The sequence below is a fragment of the Hylobates moloch genome, unplaced genomic scaffold (assembly GCF_009828535.3).
Source record: "Hylobates moloch isolate HMO894 unplaced genomic scaffold, HMol_V3 SCAFFOLD_6, whole genome shotgun sequence".
Classification (NCBI taxonomy): Eukaryota; Metazoa; Chordata; class Mammalia; order Primates; family Hylobatidae; genus Hylobates; species Hylobates moloch.
In genome coordinates, this window is record NW_026652281.1 from 123,222,674 (window position 1) to 123,242,581 (window position 19,908).

At 36.4% G+C, this 19,908-nt stretch overlaps 1 protein-coding gene across 3 annotated transcripts in view; it reads right to left on the minus strand.

Moving 5' to 3' along the window:
* Positions 1–678: 678 nt before the first annotated feature.
* Positions 679–19,908, minus strand: part of LARS1 (leucyl-tRNA synthetase 1) — a 70,378-nt gene continuing 51,148 nt past the window's right edge. For all 3 annotated transcript variants that reach the window (XM_032158244.2, XM_032158243.2, XM_058439979.1), the window contains exons 24-32: positions 19,334–19,424; positions 18,339–18,479; positions 17,321–17,461; positions 17,010–17,120; positions 14,765–14,875; positions 11,977–12,081; positions 10,708–10,803; positions 7,966–8,098; positions 679–1,960 (exon numbers count right to left, since the gene is read on the minus strand). In XM_032158244.2, coding sequence (XP_032014135.1) covers positions 1,755–1,960; positions 7,966–8,098; positions 10,708–10,803; positions 11,977–12,081; positions 14,765–14,875; positions 17,010–17,120; positions 17,321–17,461; positions 18,339–18,479; positions 19,334–19,424 — 1,135 coding nt within the window. In that variant the 3' untranslated portion in view covers positions 679–1,754. The remainder of the gene's footprint in view (positions 1,961–7,965; positions 8,099–10,707; positions 10,804–11,976; positions 12,082–14,764; positions 14,876–17,009; positions 17,121–17,320; positions 17,462–18,338; positions 18,480–19,333; positions 19,425–19,908) is intronic.

The following is a 19,908-nucleotide window of genomic DNA, read 5'->3' on the forward strand; positions in this document are numbered from 1 at the left end:
GTTGCCCCAAAGGAACCAATGCAAAGGACATGATTACAGACTACAGTAGTCTGAAGCCAATACACCTTGGTATCTATCATCTTCTTCAACGGTAACATTCACTAAAGACTTGCTACTTGCCAGGCACTGTGTTATGATTTTCCTAGATGAGTTCATCTAAACATCTCACGATAAGCCTACAAGGTACCAGTAGTAGTTCCATTTTATAGATGAAGAACTGCAGCTCCGAGTAATTGGCCAACAGCACCCTAGTAGCAAAAAGAAGAACTGGAAATCTAACCTAGCTAGTCTGATTTCAGAGCATGCACTCTTACCCCACTATGCTATAGTGCCTGTCCCTAGTAGATAAGTGATTATTTGCACTTGATGATTTCTAAGGATTTTCAGTTCTAACATCCTATGATTTGCTTCAATAAATCTGTGATAAACCATATGACTACGCCTAGTGGTCCCTAACTGCGGAGAGCAAAATAAGGAAATTCAATAAACTCTATTTACATAACCTCAGTTAGAATTCAGGTTCCTCTGGGTTATCAAAATTGTTCTTTCTCCATATTAAACCCATCAAAATTAGAAATGTTTCTCCTGTTAGTGAATGCCTTACATTTTTTCCTCATATGAAGACAGTTGGCGCAGACATTAAGACATTCCATCAAGAATAAAAGAATAAATCTGTAATACAGTCAGCATGACCTCTATTTTATTGATTGATTGATTGATTGAGACAGAGTTTCACTCTTGTTGCCCAGGCTGGAGCGCAATGGCACAGTCTCAGCTCACTGCAACCTCGGTCTCCCAGGTTCAAGCGATTCTCCTGCCTCAGCCTCCCAAGTAGCTGGGATTACAGGTGCCCTCCACCATGCCAAGCTAATTTTTGTATTTTTAGTAGAGACGGGGTTTCACCATGTTGGTCAGGCTGGTCTCAAACTCCTGACCTCAGGTGACCACCCACCTTGGCCTCCCAAAGTGCTGGGATTATAGGCATGAGCCACCACACCCGACCAGCATGACCTTTAAACACAACTGGACTCAAGACAAATTTAGTAAATGCAGATTTCTCGGGGGGGAAGCGGGGAATCTTCTTTTAAAATGCCCACATTTAGTGTAGGTGAAATACACTGCTTATAAACTATTGATATTAGCCTTGAAAAAGTCGTTATTCGTTCTTAGTTGAATATATTAAAGCTTTAAAAAGTCTTATAAAATGCAGGACCTATTTATTCTTTATATAAAATACTTAGTAATTGAAGTCAAGTCAAAATATTCTCATTCGTTCTTTTAAATCATCATGAAGTTCTCTTCATTTAAAAAAAAAAAGCTGCTAATTTACTATTTTTCTTTTTTTAAAAAAATACAGCTAACTCCATAAATGAATATACTATAAAAAGCTGTTAGGTACACATCAGTCTTCATAAAAGTATAAAGTATAAAATACACCTCAGAAAAGAAGCATACTAACACTTTTATGTTCATCTTAAAAACTAGAAACTTCTAGGAAATAGCAACAATTTGTTTTTTAAAAAGAGTTTGGCAAAAACCGTTTCTCTTAGACACCCAAAGAAGGGGAAAAAAAATTTATTAGGTTCAGGAATCAAAGATGAATTGATAAAATTATGATTACATGCAGAATTGGATGGTTAGAAATGAACTCAATCTATTTAGGTCCAGCCTAAGGTTCTGATAGCCAATCAGTAGACACAATCAGAGTAGTAGCATTCCTAAGAAACCAGGATAAATCTCCAATGTGCGCGAGTTTAATGAACCAGATAGATTATTGTATCGCCAATATCCACCCTTATCCCATTCTCAGTCAGATCAATTTTCTTGCTCATGAGGTCCACATTGAAAACAGCATGCTCAGAAATGGGGGTCTTCTCCATGTGCTCTTTTCCCAGGACAGGAACTCGTCGAGGCCCCAACAGTGGATCATCAAATCTCATCAGTTTCACTTTGGAAAGGTCTACAACAAAATAAATTATCAATATAAGCATTTAATTACAGTCACTCAAACCCTGGAAGCAGTCTGAGAACTCACGTTTTAAACATGCTGGTTGTTATATCTAAACAAAAATATTTTCTTCAGATTATTAAATAAAAGCCACGCTGGGTGCGGTGGCTCACACCTGTAATCCCAGCACTTTGGAAGGCTGAGGTGGGTGAATCACTTGAGGACAGGAGTTCGAGACTAGCCTGACCAACATGGCGAAACGCCAGCTCTACTAAAAACACAAAAAAATTAGCTGGGCCTGGTGGTGGGCGCCTGTGATCCCAGCTACTCAGGAGGCTGAGACAGGAAAATCGCTTGAACCTGGAAGGCAGAGGTTGCAGTGAGCCAAGATCGCACCATTGCACGACAGCATGGGCAACAAAGTGAGACTCTATCTCAAAAAAAAAAAAAAAAACAAAACAAAAAAAGCAGTGGCCGGGCATGGTAGCTCATGCCTTTAATCCCAGCACTTTGGGAGGCTGAGATGGGCAGATCACGAGGTCAGGAGATAGAGACCATCCTAGCCAACATGGTGAAACCCCATCTCTACTAAAATACAAAAAATTAGCTGGGCATGGTGGTGCATGCCTGTAGTCCCAGCTAGTCGGGAGGCTGAGGCAGTGGAATCGCTTGAACCCAGGAGGCAGAGGTTGCAGTGAGCCAAGATTGCGCCACTGCACTCCAGCCTGGCGACAGAGCAAAATTCTGTTGCAAAAAAAAAAATCTCAGGAGCAAAGCTAAAATATAGCAAATCTTCATCCCCTTTCAGCTTTTACCCAGATCAAAGTGTCAGTGATTCTGACATCTCCTGGAATTATAAACTAAGAGAGAGAAAGAATTGTGTGTATTTTTTAGCATTATCCTATATGGTCTCTCAAATCATTTTTATATGCTTCAATTAACCATTGTATAGAATATCGAAAAATCTAAAACTTATCCCTTAAGCTCCCTGGACTACACTAAACCTGCAAGAATTGTAGCTTTTCTCGGAGATACTTTTGGATAAATAATGACCATTCTAAGAAATGGCATTACCAGTTTCTCATTTGCTCAAAAGATGAAGTATTTGTATTAACAAGTTGATGAGACAAGGAGAGCGGGGACAAGGCAGAGAAAGGACAGAAATTTAAGCTTTCAGAATTTTAAGCTTTAGGATGAGCTCTAATACCCACCCTGCTTGAGATTTTCCTAATCTGCTCTTACGCAAGCTAAAACAATAGCACCTGACAAAAACAAAAAAACACCTGTCCCTTTCTAATTCAACAATCCTGCCAACAACTGAGCCCAAAAGAAGTATACTTATTTCAGCAATTCTGAGACTTCCCAACATCAAATGGTTTTATTTCATATGGCAGAAAAACACCAGAAATGACTACAAATGCTGATTCTGGGTTTATATCTCATTCTAAGTGTAGCATGGCTAGTTATGCTTAACCTGATCCATAGAAATAGAAGATATTTTCTGAATTACTTCCCACCTCTTTCTGAAACACACCTGAGTTACACTCCCTCATGTTGACTTGAGAGTACAAGGCTTAGCATAAGAGGGATAAGAGATAAAAGAAGACGTTAATGCAGCTGGCGGCTATGCCAAGAATACAAGTTATCCATGCATTCTGTTCTCTTTGGGAAACAAAGACCGAAGGACTGCAAGTTTAGAGAAGGGGCTTATGGAACAATTACCTGCGACTACCACAAAAGCAAACCCTGTCTAAGAGTCTTTGGAGAGTTTTTGTAGGGACCATACAATTTATTCCCAGACACAGTACAAGCCCTGAAAATTAAAATGGGAAGAGAGCAGGCACAATCTTCATGACAGCCACGATCTTATTTTGGGGAAGAATACAATTAATTTTAACAGCTATTGCAATTCAACTTACACATCAGTGGTACCAAATATTTTGCTATAGATGCAGTGACAAGTTCTGCCAGCAGATTTTATGCATAATGCCTTTTACTGCGGATCTGCCTCTGCGTTTCTCTCTCATACACACACGCTCTTTCTCTCTGTCTAAACCAGACCTCCCTCATCATTCCAAGCAATTCTGAATCAAACTAGTTCAAAGAAACCTTAATACTCAATCGGGCTTCTAAGTGACAAAACATATTTGCTTTGATGTTTCACCATGTAGTTCATTACTGTCCATAGATTCGTAGAGCTTTCTTAGTGGTTTAACTGTCTTTTATCCCAGACTTCTCTTATCATTGAAACTGTTGAAATTTAAGTCTGCAACTACATAAGATTTAAGGCTCTTAGAGAAAAGATGAGAGATTGTAAGTCCCTAGGGACCGATAATGAGAAATGAAGGCTTTCACTTCCAAGTTATTAGTTCATATATGGCATGGGTTGTGAGTGATTCAAATTCATTATCATCAAATAGTTTACTCAGTGGCCTTTGTGGAATGAAATGATAGTTTTAGTTCAGTTCCTCCCGGACCCAGATCATAATTACCCTCAGTACAACTGGCACTAATTGGACAATTTGCTGTGTATTGCAGCAAACAGACCAATAACTACGTTACTGAATTTAACACCTCTTCCATCTCATATACTCAATATACTCAGGCCTTTTAGATATCAAGGCATCCTGAGGGCTTTTGGTAAAGTATCAAGGTTAGATCTCTTCTGCAGATACTTATAGGAATAGCAATTTCAAACTCTCTCTAATGTTTCTATTTTCTAAAATTTACAACAGCTACTAACATCAAACTTAAGACACTTTAGATAATATTTTTCACAGCTAGTATGACAAAGGAGATAAGAATTATGCCAAAGGCTCTATGAGAAAAGACAAGAAATAGGAAATACATTTCAGTACAATTCTGCAGAACCTAGTCAGTGCTATACTTGAGTACATTTAAAACAGAGGTAGATTTAACATAATATAATACAATTTTCAATATAGAAATACATCCTTTCATGTGCTATAACATTATAATAATCCTATCCAGGCAGGGCTGGTGTCTCATGCCTGTGATCCCAGCATTTTGGGAGGCTGAGACAGGCAGATCACTTGAGGCCAGGAGCTCAAGACTAGCCTGGCCAAGTTGGCAAAGCCCTGTCTCTACTAAAAATAGAAAAATTAGCCAGGTGTGGTGGCTCATGCCTATAATCTCAGCTACTCAGGAGGCTGAGGCATGAGAATTGCTTGTATCTAGGAGATGGAGGTTGCAGTGAGCTGAGATTGTGCCACTGCACTCCAGCCTGGGTGACAGAGGGAGACTCTATCTCAAAATAATAAATATAATCCTATCCAGTGGGTCCACACAAATATCTATTTTCTTTAAAATCCACTATCATGCTCTTTCTGCTTCTTGTGACCTATAAGTTCTGAGGATGAAGCTATCATTCCACGGTACCTAGTTCACTGAGAGGACATAATAAATGCATATAACAACATGATGAAACTTGAAGATATTTTGCTAAGTGAAATAAGCTAAACACAAAAGGAAAAACGTTGTGTGATTCCAATTATATGAGGTACTGAGAACAGTCAAATACATAGAGGTAGGAAGTAGAACAGTGTGGTGCAAATGTAAATTTGTATAGCCACTATAAAAAACAGTATGGAGGTTCCTCAAAGTATTAAAAATAGAACTACAATATGATCGAGCAATCCCACTACTGGACATATATCCAGTAAGAAATGAAGAAATGAAATCAGTATGTTGAAGAGATATCTGTACTCCCATGTTTATTGCAGCACTATTCACAATAGCCAAGATATGCAATCAACCTAAGTGTCCATCAACGGATGAATGAAAAGAGAAAATGTGGTATACAATGAAATATTATACAGACATAAAAAAAGAATGAAGTCCTGTCATTTGTGACAACATGGATGAGGCTGGAAGACGTTATATTAAGTGAAATAAGACAGGCACAGAATGACAAATATCACATGATCTCACTCACATGTGGAATCTAAAAAAGTTGATCTCATTGAAGTAGAGAGTAGAATCACGGTTATCAGAGGCTGGGAAGGATGGAAGAGACGGAACTGGAAGGAGGTTGGTCAACAGGTACAAAGTTATAATTAAATGGGAGGAATAAGTCATACTGTTCCATTACACAGTAGATGACTACAGTTCATAATAATATATGCTACATTTCAAAATAGCTGTAAGAGGAGCTGTTTGAATGTTCTCACCACAAAGAAATGATAAATGTTTGAGGTGATGGATATGTTAATTATCCTAATTTGATAATTACACATTGTAAATATGTACCAAACCTCACACTGTACTCATAAATATGTATATTTATGTGTCAAAAATAAAACTTAAAAGAAAAAAAAGAAAGTAGAGCAGTGATCACCAGGGACTGGAGGGAAGGAGAATGGGAGTTATTATTTAATGGGTATAGGGTTTCAATTTGGGATGATGACAAAGTTGTAGAGATGGATGGTGCTGATGGTTTCACAACAATGTGAATGTATTCAAGCCTCCTGAACTGTACACATAAAAATGACGAAAATAGTAAATGTTATGTTAGGTATATTTTACCACAATTAAAAAACACGTCTATAAACAACAACATCCCTAACCCTAGTATACTGTTGCTGCTGATGCTCTGTACACAGGGAAACAAAAGCAACTGGTATTTCCCTCCTAGTATACCCTTTCCCCTTACCTTTATGGGTATAATGTTCAAGGCCCCATCCAAACAGTATTTTCTCCATAAATTAGTCCCTGATCGCTGCAAGTGGAAATAATCTCTCGTTCCTCTGTGCTACACATTTTACCTGTACCTTTCTTACTATACTCAGCAATTTCTCCTTACATTATCATACACTTCAATAGCTTAGTTCCCTACTCCTTTACTAGATGCAGCTCCTAATGAACAGCACTCTGTGGACTCCCCAAAGCCCCAGTACATACAAAGGAGTCTCTACAAACACTACATATAGTAGTGTCTCAATAAGTGTCCACAGAAGGGAAACAACTTCAAGAGAACACAAAATAAATGACAGAATGAATTCCAAAGAGCTATTTCAAGTCTCCTATTTTAATTCATGTTACTACCCTAATATAGTTCCATAAATCAGGTTATTGTTAGGGATTTACAAATCTTTTTAGAAAATTTTTATAGTGATCCAAAGTGGCCAATCAACTTTTGATTGCTATCAAAAAGAAAAAAGACAGATAATACAAAATAGGGAATCACAACATTAATTTGTTTTCATAGCTCAGAAGAAAAATAAGAGAGACACACTATCTCCCTTCACACTCTGCTCACCATAGGACCTGGCTGGATGACGAAAAGAAAAGCCATAAATTATTACATTAAATCTAATCACAAAAGATGCAGACTTATTCTTGATAATAAGTTAAGATTACTGACATATTTTACCTGGAGGCACATTGTTTAGAAGAAAGAATATGAGCTTTGGAGTCAAACAGACCTGTTTAAATTCCAGATCTAGAGTTTACTAGCTAAACAAACTTTGCAAGTTACTTAGCCTTTTTAGCCTCCAGTTCACCATCTACAAAAGGGAAATAATAAGAATACCCTCTACATTATAGAATTGTAAAAGGATTAAATGGTTAACACATGGAAGACACACAATAACTTTTACTCTGTTTCTCTTCCTTCTCAAGGAACAGACCTGCTGGACAGGTTAGTTTAGAATATTAAGGGTATGTGTTCCTTGATTCTGAATATCTCCGAGAGACAGAAATCACTCATTACAACTTTAGAGCTAGAAAGAAAGATGGAAAACTATCTAATCCCTCTATTGTCCTCACATTAGTAAACGAAAAATCAGTTTTGACCTTAAGTGACATGGCAAAGCCACTAAGCTACCTAGCCACAGAGTCCCAAAAAGAATAGTTTTCTTGATTCTGAACCCAACACTTTTTCTATAATAATACACAGCTGTCCATAAGCAAGCCGGTTTCTTTTCTTTTTCCTTTCTGCTTAGAACTCACCAAATCTACAAGCTACTGACAAATAGGAGTTTTGGGGAAAAACTTACCTTTAATTCCTCGGTTCATTTTCATTAAACGCCTGATTATGGAATCACAGTTATCTCCTTGCCTGATTTCAATTTTGGTTGAGAAGTGGCCATTGGATGGCTGGGGATTCACTAGAGAAACGGACACACCAGGCTAGGAGAACAACAAGAAAATGATTGTTTAACTTGAATACTGCTGAGGGAAGAGGAATCTCTGCTACGTTTTCAATGCCCAATGAAAGACGGATCTAATTCTGGTATTTTAAAATCATGACTAAGGAGTACTCAAATATGAAAGAAAAGCTGTACAAGCTCATGCTTATAACTAAATGCCTAGGTAAAGATGACTACAACTACATATATCAACACCAGTGATGGACACTAACAATAACTACATTTTCTCTTCCACAACCACCGTCATTCACTGAATCTCTACTATGTATTAGGCATTGTACTAAGTACTTTATCGACGTTAGTTCTACATCCCTGAAGTAGTTCTTTTGTACCCTTTTTCACAAAAGAGAAGCTGAGAACCAGAAAGATTAAAAATCAGCACAAGGTCACACAGCTAGTAAGTGGCAAGGTCAGGATTAAATATAAATCTATGTTGTACTTATAGAAGCTACATAGTCCAGAACCCTGTTTACTATTTTTAAGTGGAAAAAAGTCAAATGAGTCTTGTGAAAGACTTAAATACGTAGTATCTTAATAGAATACTTGAAAATGGCTTGAAATAAATATACTTGTATAAGGAACATTTTCATATACCTATCTCCACGGCTCAAATGACTGAACTATTAAAAGCTACCACATCTTTTTTTTTTTTTTTTTTTTGAAACGAAGTCTGGCTCTGTCGCCCAGGCTGGAGTGCAGTGGCGCAATCTCGGCTCACTGCAAGCTCCGCCTCCCGAGTTCACGCCATTCTCCTGCCTCAGCCTCTCCGAGTAGCTGGGACTACAGGCGCCCGCCACCACGCCCGGCTAATTTTTTGTATTTTTTTTTAGTAGAGACGGGGTTTCACCGTGGTCTCGATCCGCCCGCCTCGGCCTCCCAAAGTGCTGGGATTACAAGCATGAGCCACTGCACCCGGCCAAAGCTACCACATCTTAATGCAATGAGCATATTCCTTACATGATGCTAACTAAATTCAGGAGGTATCCATGATCACGATTTCCTTATTCCTTCAAAATAGGCATTTTCTGTTTGCTGGGTTTTCAAATGTGGCAAAAGTAAAAAAAAACATATCTAAGTCTTCTGCTTATCAAGACAAGGAGGGCAGTCTATAGACTCTTCCAATTGCAGTCCCCTGGACTTTGCCAAATGCTGCCAATCTGAATGGATTCTTTGAGACTAAAAAAACAGAATCTTCGGCCGGGCGCGGTGGCTCAAGCCTGTAATCCCAGCACTTTGGGAGGCCGAAGCGGGCGGATCACGAGGTCAGGAGATTGAGACCATCCTGGCTAACACGGTGAAACCCCGTCTCTACTGAAAATACAAAAAATTAGCCGGGCGAGGTGGCGGGTGCCTGTAGTCCCAGCTACGTGGGAGGCTGAGGCAGGAGAATGGCGTGAACCCCGGGGGGCAGAGCCTGCAGTGAGCCGAGATTGTGCCACTGCACTCCAGCCTGGGTGAAAGAGCGAGACTCCGTCTCAAAAAAAAAAAAAAAAAAAACAAAAACAAAAACAGAATCTCCTTCCTCAAGGATCTAGATCCATAAATACCATCTGACCCAGCAATCCCATTATTGGGTATATACCCAAAGGATTATAAACCATTCTACTATAAAGACACATGTACACGTATGTTTATTGCAGCATGGGCCACAAGAGCGAAGACTTGGAACCAACCCAAATGCTCATCAATGACAGACTGGATAAAGAAAATGTGGCACATATACAGCATGGAATACTATGCAGCCATAAAAAATGATGAGTTTATGTCCTTTGTAGGGACATGGATAAAGCTGGAAACCATCATTCTCCACAAACTAACACAGGAACAGAAAACCAAACACTGCATGTTCTCACTCACAAGTGGGAGCTGAACAATGAGAACACATGGACATAGGGAGGAGAATATCACACACCAGGGCCTATCGGGGTGGGGTGGGCAACGGGAGGGACAGCGTTAAGAGAAATACCTAACGTAGATGACGGGCAGACGGGTGCAGCAATCCACCATGGCACATGTACACCTATGTAACAAACCTGCACGTTCTGCACATGTATCCCAGAACTTAAATTTAAAAAAAAAAACAAACCAGAATCTCCAAAACCTTTTTATCTTCACCAATAATGGCCAAAAACTAAGAGATTAAAAAAAGCTATTCCAGCATAACTTAAGATGATGCATCAATCCAGTTTATACTAAAAACAAAACATCCTTGAATAACAATCAAACCAAGACTCATCTGAGGTTTAAAAGCTCCTTTTAACTGTCTAAAAAGGTCCTACATTTCCAGTATTTTTCAATAAAAACCAGATTTTGAAAATCATACTTTTTATTTTTAAGACCCACAAATAATATCTGATAGTTCCTATAATAGTAAAGTGAGGAAAAAGTAAGTATTGCACTGACCAAGGAATTAGGACATTTCAGGTACATCCCCATTTCTAACAACCTATGGGGTCTACAACAGACCAACCACTTAATTTCTCTGGACCTTACTTTGTTCTATGTTTTAAATGTGGGTTTAGATGTAATGATCTCTAGGTCTCTTCTGGTTTTAAAATGCAATGATTCAGTGAGATTCCTTCAACTTACTTCTATTCTAAAAACATTAAGTGGTTTCCCAGGACAGCAGTCTTCCCTGATTTTATCTTCTGCTTCAGAGGCAAACTTGACTTCTATGTGTTCTAGCTAAACAGAGGGGAAAAAATGGAAGTTATTAGTATCACTTAATGTGATTCAAATTAATCATCACCTCATTTCACCAAGAACAAAACTAGGTTCTCCAGTTAACATGAAATGGTCTGTGCAATTTTATTATTTTCCATATAAATATTAAATGAAATCTGTAATCAGTTATTTAACATTCATTTTAGATGTCTCATAGTATTGTTATTTATATAGTCATGTTTATCATTTTCTATAATGAAATCTGGCATCTATCTGCCATATAAAACAAAATGAAAATCAGCATAAGAGGCTTCCACTTAAGACAAATAGAAGTTCAGAAATTTATCATTTGAGAATAAAAGGCGTCCACTTAAATAAATGGAAGAAAAGCTCAGAAATATAGCACAGTGCATATGTCTGAATATAAGATGACCCTAAACACAAGGTGTGTCTGCATGGTCCAAGTGAAAAGATCCAAGAAGTTTCTTGACCTACATGAATATATATGAACATTTAGATATACATAAAATAGATGTCATTTAATGTTTATTAATTTCATTAACTCATTTAAAATAAAATCCTTAATTAGAAACAACTTTCTTCCATCTCTTCACAAAACAATTTTACTTAAATTCCAAACCTACATTTTTTTTACTTGAGCGTCTTCATTATTACTAGGACCACTTTTTGAGTGCTCTAATAGTTTTCTAGAGCACATGACTTTTCCTTTTGCCTAAGTTGTCTGAAACCAGCTTATTTACAATCTATATATAAAGTTGTGACTGGGGCACAAAGATTGGATGGGGAGAAAGTCACAGATATGTAAAAGCTATTGGTACTGTTCTACTTCCTGGACTGGGTAGAAAATTCATGGATGTTCATTTTATTATAAATTGGGAGAAAAAAACACACGGCAAGATATGGAACAATCATAATACATCATGAACCAAAGATTATAATTAATCCAATTCTGCAAATCAAAAGGGAGGGGGGAAAAAGGCACCAATTCAGAGTACTCCATAACTTTTATACTCACCCATTTTTCTTCTCTCCAAAAATATTTTTGACTGACATATTTAACAAAGACACTAAACACAGAAGATGAAATTTACAAAAAGGTTTATTATAAAATAAAAGAGCTGGATTATGGTTTAACTACAGTTAACTAGTTATTACAATCCCTGGCCCTCTTACCTCAAGGGAATTAGTCAGGTAGACTATATTCTCCATAAGCACAGCCTTTTCATCAAATTCTAATTGCAAATCCAGAATACGAGGCCCCATCTTCTCCAGATTTTCCTAATAGCCAAAATGGTATGGAAAAACAAAATCACGGTAAGAATATGTTGGAAAACATACTTCCTCCAAAGTAATCATTCTTCTCTCAATTGATAAAATCTTCAGATTTCAGGAGTTAAAGGAAAGGCCTTGGACTCATGATTTCCTTTACCTACATTTGCTTGTTAATGAAATTTACTAGCTCCAAATAATTATCATTTAAAGTATTACAAGATTATGGCAGCACTGAAAAGATGGGAAGGCACAAGGTTTTCAGATTTATAAAATAAATATGGTTTTATGATTGTTTATTTAGACTGACTTAACATGCAAGCCCAAAGAATTCACTTTACAGGGAATCAACCAAATGTATGAAAATATCCCATTAAGTTACCCAAAAAAAAAAAACAAAATTTTAATTTTCTGAGATACCACCTTCTTAAAGCTGTTTCAGAGAATAGTGAATTAATAATATCCAAACAAAAAATCCCCAAAGATATTTCTGCAAAGTTTAAAGAAAAAAAACTCATACTACATGAGTACTCAAACATGGCATGTAAAAAATAATTTCTTATTCTTAATTTTCTTGGATAGTCGATATCTGCTGTGCAAAATAGAATCCTAGAGATCCAAGTACATATGCAGATATAACTACCTAGAACATGTTATACTTAATGAAAGTGACCTGACATTATTCCTGCTACTCACTGTTTTAGCTTACTATGCAAGTTCTCTTTCTTTTTCTCATGAAAGTGCTAGAAAGTCATTTTCTTATTCGCAGATTTATTAATCCCATCCAAAGTTTGCAAAACCACTAATTTGCCTGGCAAATCACCAACATAATTTTAAAAATATATTACCACTCAAACGATCTGATGCTGGTTCTTCAAATTTAAATGAGATCCTAAAGAAGCCAACTCTTGAATCTAATATCATTTTATATGCACACACACACACACACTATAAATATATATATATGTGTATATATATATATATACACATATACACGTAACTACTCTTCAAATAGGTTTCCCTGGATTCTCTTAAAACATGTCATCAAAATTAATTGCCTTTGCAACCACCAATGGAATATTTTGTTGGATCCACATGTTGACAGTGATTTGGCATTATGACCAATGACACTAGCCACTAGGGAACCAATGAACTATGAACATACCAGCACTTATATTACAATTTGATTGGTGGAGGTCAACACAGGATTCTAAATTACTTCTGAAACTCAAAATACCCTGAGGATCAAATAGTGACTTTGGTCTAAGAGAATTAAAAACCTTTTCCAAGAATACCAATCTATTATACTATTGGAGAAGTTAAGAGGTCTGGTCTCCATCAGGCATCTGCAGCCAAGAAGACACAAGAATTAAAGGACAGTACAAGAATAACCACGATATGCTTAGTAGGCTGAAAGATACTAATTTGCATTTTTAAACAACATTTACTGAGCCTACTTCTTGACTGGTGCTACTTAAGTGTGTTAGGTACACTACTTTATTTACTCCTCACAGCACTCCTAAAAAGTTAGGTTCTACAGTATCCTCATTTTATGGATGAAAAATCCTGTGGCCCAGAAAATTTAAGTGATTTGTCCAAGGTCTCAAAACTAAGGAGTGACTGATAACACAGAATTTCAACCAAGATTTTCCTGGCCCCATAGCCTGAGATCTTAAGCAATATAAGGCTTCTTTTGGTTTCTTTTTGTCAAGAAATCCAATAATACATCAGCTATGTATATGAAGAAAACTAAGGGTCTAACCCAATAATTCTCAATGGTAAGAAGTGGAAGGTGGCCGGGCGCTGTGGCTCACGCTTTTAATCCCAGCACTTTGGGAGGCCGAGGCGGGCGGATCGCGAGGTCAGGAGATCGAGACCACGGTGAAACCCCGTCTCTACTAAAAATACAAAAAATTAGCCGGGCGTGGTGGTGGGCGCCTGTAGTCCCAGCTACTCGGAGAGGCTGAGGCAGGAGAATGGCGTGAACCCGGGAGGCGGAGCTTGCAGTGAGCCGAGATCGGGCCACTGCACTCCAGCCTGGGTGAAAGAGCGAGACTCCGTCTCAAAAAAAAAAAAAGAAGTGGAAGGTGATTCTGCCCCCAGCGGACATTTGGCAATGTCTGGAGATATTTTTCATTGTCATAACTAGTGGGAAAGGTAGTTCTACTGGCTTCTAATGAGTAGAAGCCAGGAATGCCGTTACACATCCTCCAGTGCACAAGAAAGTGCCCCACAAGAACTATCTAGCCCAAAATACCAACAGAGCTATGCTGAGACACCCTGGTCTGAACACTATAACCAATGTTTACCCTGTTAAGCTATACCTATACAAATATTGAATCCTGGTTCCAGGAATAGGGTCTAGGAAATTCAAGCCTCTATAAGCCTAATGTAAGCCAAAAGAGTACGTTTCTTTCCCAAACTTGAAAGAAGGGAAGGTAGACTATGAAGGGAATAGTTCAGTGCAGCAATTCTAAACCAATTTTTCTTCCACAATAATATTTTTCACATACTCAGCAATTCCACAAGTAAACCCAAAATCTGATAGATCATTTCTCACAGCCATTGATTGAAAAATGCTATTTTAGCAGATTTCTGGCAGAAGACTATGTCCAAGGCTTTTCCCCATCCTTCTATTGTCCCATCTAACCATTGCTCATGTGGTCACAGCTGCATAAGGTCCACAGCTTACCTTAATCATGGCAACAAATGGCATGACTTTCTTCATGTATTTCTTCAGTTCTGGCATACTGCCTAGTTCACTAGCAATGACTTTGTTGTCAGGCAGTTTTCCATTATTGGCCTAAAAAAAGGAAGAAGGGAGAGTAATGTAGAAAAAAAAGTCTCAAGAATAAGGCAGAATAGTAGATGTGACCAGGCATAGAATGGTGGCCTCTATCAACCCTTAGAGAACAGCAGAAAAGTGTTCAGCCCTAGCATCATGGGGAAGTGAAAGTTGAATGAACAATGCAGAAGGAACTCTCCTATGCTCTATAAATTGACGACACATACTTTTTAGTTTAGAAGAGAAAAAGAAGTGATTTGTGTTGAATATTTCTCCTGTTCAGAAACTAAATGGTCTCATAAAAACTTGTTTTCAAATTTCTAAAAGCATTTCATTAGTCATATTAAAATAAAAAATTACACAACTATCATATAAGTTTATATAATGTCTGCTTTTGGACACTTGGAAGAAACTGTTACCACAATTCTGAAAAGAATCCCTAGCTATTGACCTGTTAAAAACAGAATCATTTCTATCTACTCAAAAATAAATGTCCATATCATATATCACTAATGAGTACAATCCAAGTGTGCTTTAAATGAATCTAAATTCATTTCTTTCTACAAATATTAATGGTCCCCTCAATAGAAACAAAGCAACTGGTCTTTTCAAAGTTTTGGGCGGCTTGTTTTCTCTTTATTGTAAAAGGAAGGGTTGGGAATGAATCTAAATGAAAAGGAACATATAATACAATTTCAAATAATCTATTTTCAATTCTAACTTTTACTAAAGTACATGGGAAAAAAATATTCTACTTGTTAATGTATTCCTCTGAAACACATAAAAAAGAAAAAGGGTGGGAAACACTCCTTTGCCTTATGTCACCAAAATGGTGCCATATTCAACATAAGAACACTCTTCGTGATTATAAATGAACATTCTTCTCATTCTTGTGGATGAAAACATACAAAAATCTAAAAGAAAGCTGCTAATGCCAAAAGATACCACTGTTTTCAATTATCTAGCAAATGAATACTAAGTAAAAATACAACTTCAAAAAGAACAGAGGTGATGCATTTTTTAATACCTAAGACATTACATATTATATTTGGGTTCTTCCACTGCTTCCTTGAAATTGCTGGTATGAATATATAATCCACTGAGGTAGTTTCACTTTTCTGCCAACCAAAGTAGCTTTTATCTTTTATTTACCTTAATTCAAAATCTGCAAGCAGATTCTAAAGGCCACCTTCTATTTCTATCATATATAATCAAAGGTGGAAGTAGTTCTCCATAAAAATAGACTCACAAGAAATACAAAAACATTTGCTCTTCTCTATCAAATTTTACGAATGTAAAAGCAGCTTTTCTTAGCATTTCTTAATTAACTATGAGAAGTGTTGAGGCAAAATTCCAATAATGGTCTAGAATATCAAAGCTAAGAATTTTTCCTTTATGTTTCTTCCTTACATTTTGACCACAATCCGTATTTTGTCTCTCTTTTTTAAGTGCATCTTAGTGGTCTGCATCTAGCAATAATTGTTTTAATAACCTAAGCAAAAAAGCCAAAGTCCATAAACATATTTTGTTTCTACATTTTGAATGCAGAGGAAAAATAGATTTTTTTCTTTCAGGAAAACTTAGATCTAAGTTATTGAGTTCCCTTTAAGTGGATTTTTTTTTTTTCCTTTAAGTGGATTTATCATTACCTGGCACAGCCAAAAATGTCTTCAAGCTCTACATTTCTATAGGTAATTATCAAACCAAACAACATTTAAAGTACTCAAGAACAAAGCTTCACTTTTTTCCAAACAAGGTTATAGTTTGAAATAATTTAATGAATGAATATAATGAATGAATAAATTTAATGAATGACTCCCACTGCTCAAGTTACAACAAATTCCAAAGGCAAACTCTGTCCTTTTATTTCATCATTTCAACTACACATATGAAAACCCCCAATTCTTTTGATTACATTCAACTAGATCCAATGTATTTTTGTATAAATTTTTCGGAAATGAGAGGAAAACAGCAGCTTTTCCCTCAGCATCCATTTAAGAGCCACGAAGAATAACATAAGGATGCTCTCTGCCTAGAGGGAATGAAACAAAGCTGCCTATCTTCTCTCAGACATTGCCAACATCCTAAAAACAAAAACAACATAGGGAGCATACAACACCATCGGGGGGAAAAAGTCTACTGAGAGCATCACCTCAAAGTGTTTACGCAGAACAGACAGGGTGGTATGTTGCCAAGGTGGATAGTTCTTTGCCACATAGATGGTGCAATGTGAGGGCTTCTGCAGGGGTTGTTTGTCAGTCTTCTACACGGTAAAAGAAAGGAAAAACATTCAATAGCTTTTACATAAACCAAAAATGAGAAGAACCCTCCCCCAACATACACCACCACGGTCTTCACCATTAATGAAAATCTTTTCAACTTTCATTACTGTTAAATGTTATCTGATCAATAACTTTTAAGGAATAATCTTTTTTTTTTTTTTTTTTTTTAAAAAGACTTTACCTTCCCTTTAGCTGGCATCATGTAGTTCTTGAGTCGTAGTCTAAGGTCATGTGTTACTTCCATGAGATACTGTGAGGAGTGTATTAAAACTTCATCCACAGGACCTGCCACAGGCCATGAAGCATTCATAATTGAGTCAGGCTTTTAAAAAAAGAAAAACAAAAAAAACTTCAGTGAGATTAGGCAATATAACTATTTTATGGTTCTTGATTATAGTTTCATACCAAGGATACCATCTGTAATTGTGTGCTCAGAGTTCAAACTTGACTACACATAACACACTTGCACAGTCCCTGATCTAATGTTCCCTAGAATCCAAGCTGTGAAGTCTGACACTACATTCTTAATTAGCATCCATTTGTACAAGCATATTAATACCCACACACATATGCTCACTTTCAAAGAAAATTATGTAATGCTAATTTGCCTAAATTTAATCATTATTATATAAATTATGCATACACTCAGTTTTTATCCTGCTAATACATCCAGTATTCAAGTATGGTTATTTGGTATATAGATCATGAGCACATTTCTGTATTGTTCATGCATTTAAAAATACAAAAGAGCCTAGCTAATATGGCTGGAAAGGAGTTATTAACCAGCCAATCTATTTATCTGCAAGCCTGGGAGAAATAACTGAATTTATATTCATAGTAAGAATGCTAATATCCCTGAATATTAAGTCCTATGTATGCCAGAAGTTTTATATAAAACAAGAATACTTACGCAAATATACACCTATATCTTTGTTTTTAAGCAGCTCATAACAATTGTTTATATCTTTCTCAATATTTTCACCTTTTAAAAATATGTATACACTGTGTGTATATAAATAAGGGCACATATATCCATCTGAATAGGAGATAGCTCTGGTTTAACCTGTCATAATTATGATGCTGAATCCAGCATTACTCTTGAATTACTCACTTTCAGACTTTCTCTCTTAAGTAACAATATTAGCACAACACTTATTTAATGAAGCCAAAATCAAAACATTTTAAATGCATAAAGGTACCTTTCCCAGGAGTGTCCAGATGTGCTCACACAAATGTGGACAGAATGGAGCGAGGAGAAGTGTCTGAACTTCAATAAACCGGAACACAAGTTCTCTGTGCATCCCTTCCACGGCCAATTCACGGTACTTATCTTTCGTAGCCTATAAAATTTGAAATTATTTACCATTTCCCTCACCTTCTTTAAAATAAAAATAAAGGGAAAAATTTCAGTATCTTGGTTTTAATACATTTTTAAGTTTCTAGTCTTTTAAAAATCCATAACAAATTACTGTAAAGGTTTTACTTTAAGAATCTGCAAGTATTTATCTTTGTCCAAAGTACATGGTAGTTTTATACTAATAATTCTCAAAAAAAGAATTTTTTTTACAGACAGTCTGTAACTGAGACATAAAAGTTGAACAACTTTAACTGTATATTAAGGGTGACTGCTCTTAGCAGCATATAGGATATTAAATATAAAAAAAGACTATAAATACAACACATTGCTATGCTCAGCCATTTATCCTTATTTAACCACATCTCTGAAAACCAAGTTATATAAATCTCAATGTGATATTTTACATAGCTCATTGCGTAAAGCTACATTTTTAAGCCCTTTAAATGCCAAACTTGAGGAAGTACTGACACCTTGTGGAAAACCTAGAAAACGCTTGCTCTCAAACTAATGGCAATTAATTACAATTTTGCCTTGTTTTTATCAATTTTGAAATGTTTTCCAGGAAAGTATAGCTGAATTTTAGATTTAATCTCCTTTATATTAATGCTCATAGCTTAACTAGGAGCAGAATTATTAAATTAAATGGACACAATAGAAAAAATACCAAAGATAATAACTTAAAATCACAATTTATTGAAGAATTTAAAATTTTTCTGGCAGGATTTTCAGTCTACACTTTAGGCAAGTAATTGTGCTATAGCAGGAAGGAAAAAGGGGGAAAATATATAATGTTCACATTGACATGTTTTATAGCTACCAAAAGAATCAACAGCCTACCTGAAACTCAAAAAACCCTGTTTTCAAAGCTTCTTTAAACATCATCTTTTCATAGTTTTGATCTGTTTTTATAATTCCTGCATTCAATTCACTATTGAATAGGGGTGGAAAAAAGGTTATTGAGTTTAAAGGCACTTATACATAGCTATAAAAAACTGCTGCATATGCAAATTTAAAATACTGCTTTTTAATATACAAATTTAAAATACTGCTTATTTAAGCAATAAAATGAGAACAATGTCCGAAACATTTAAAACTGCTCAACACAACAACATCTTTGCATTCCTTAAAACAAATTACTGCAGTCTCTCTATTGTCTATCCATCCTTAAGTACTGTCATCTGACACTGCTTAGGGCTCCTGTTTATGACATAATAAATGATGCTTCTTGATGGACACTTTATTCTTACAAAGCCCAAAATGCAATATGAAAATAGCTTAACTAAGGTTGTAGCCAAGTTTTGGGTTTTTTTTTTTTTTGAGACAGGGTCTCTCTCTGTCACCTAGGCCAGAATGCAGTGGTATGATCACAGCTCACTGTAGCCTCGAACTCCTAGGCTCAAAGGATCTTCTCA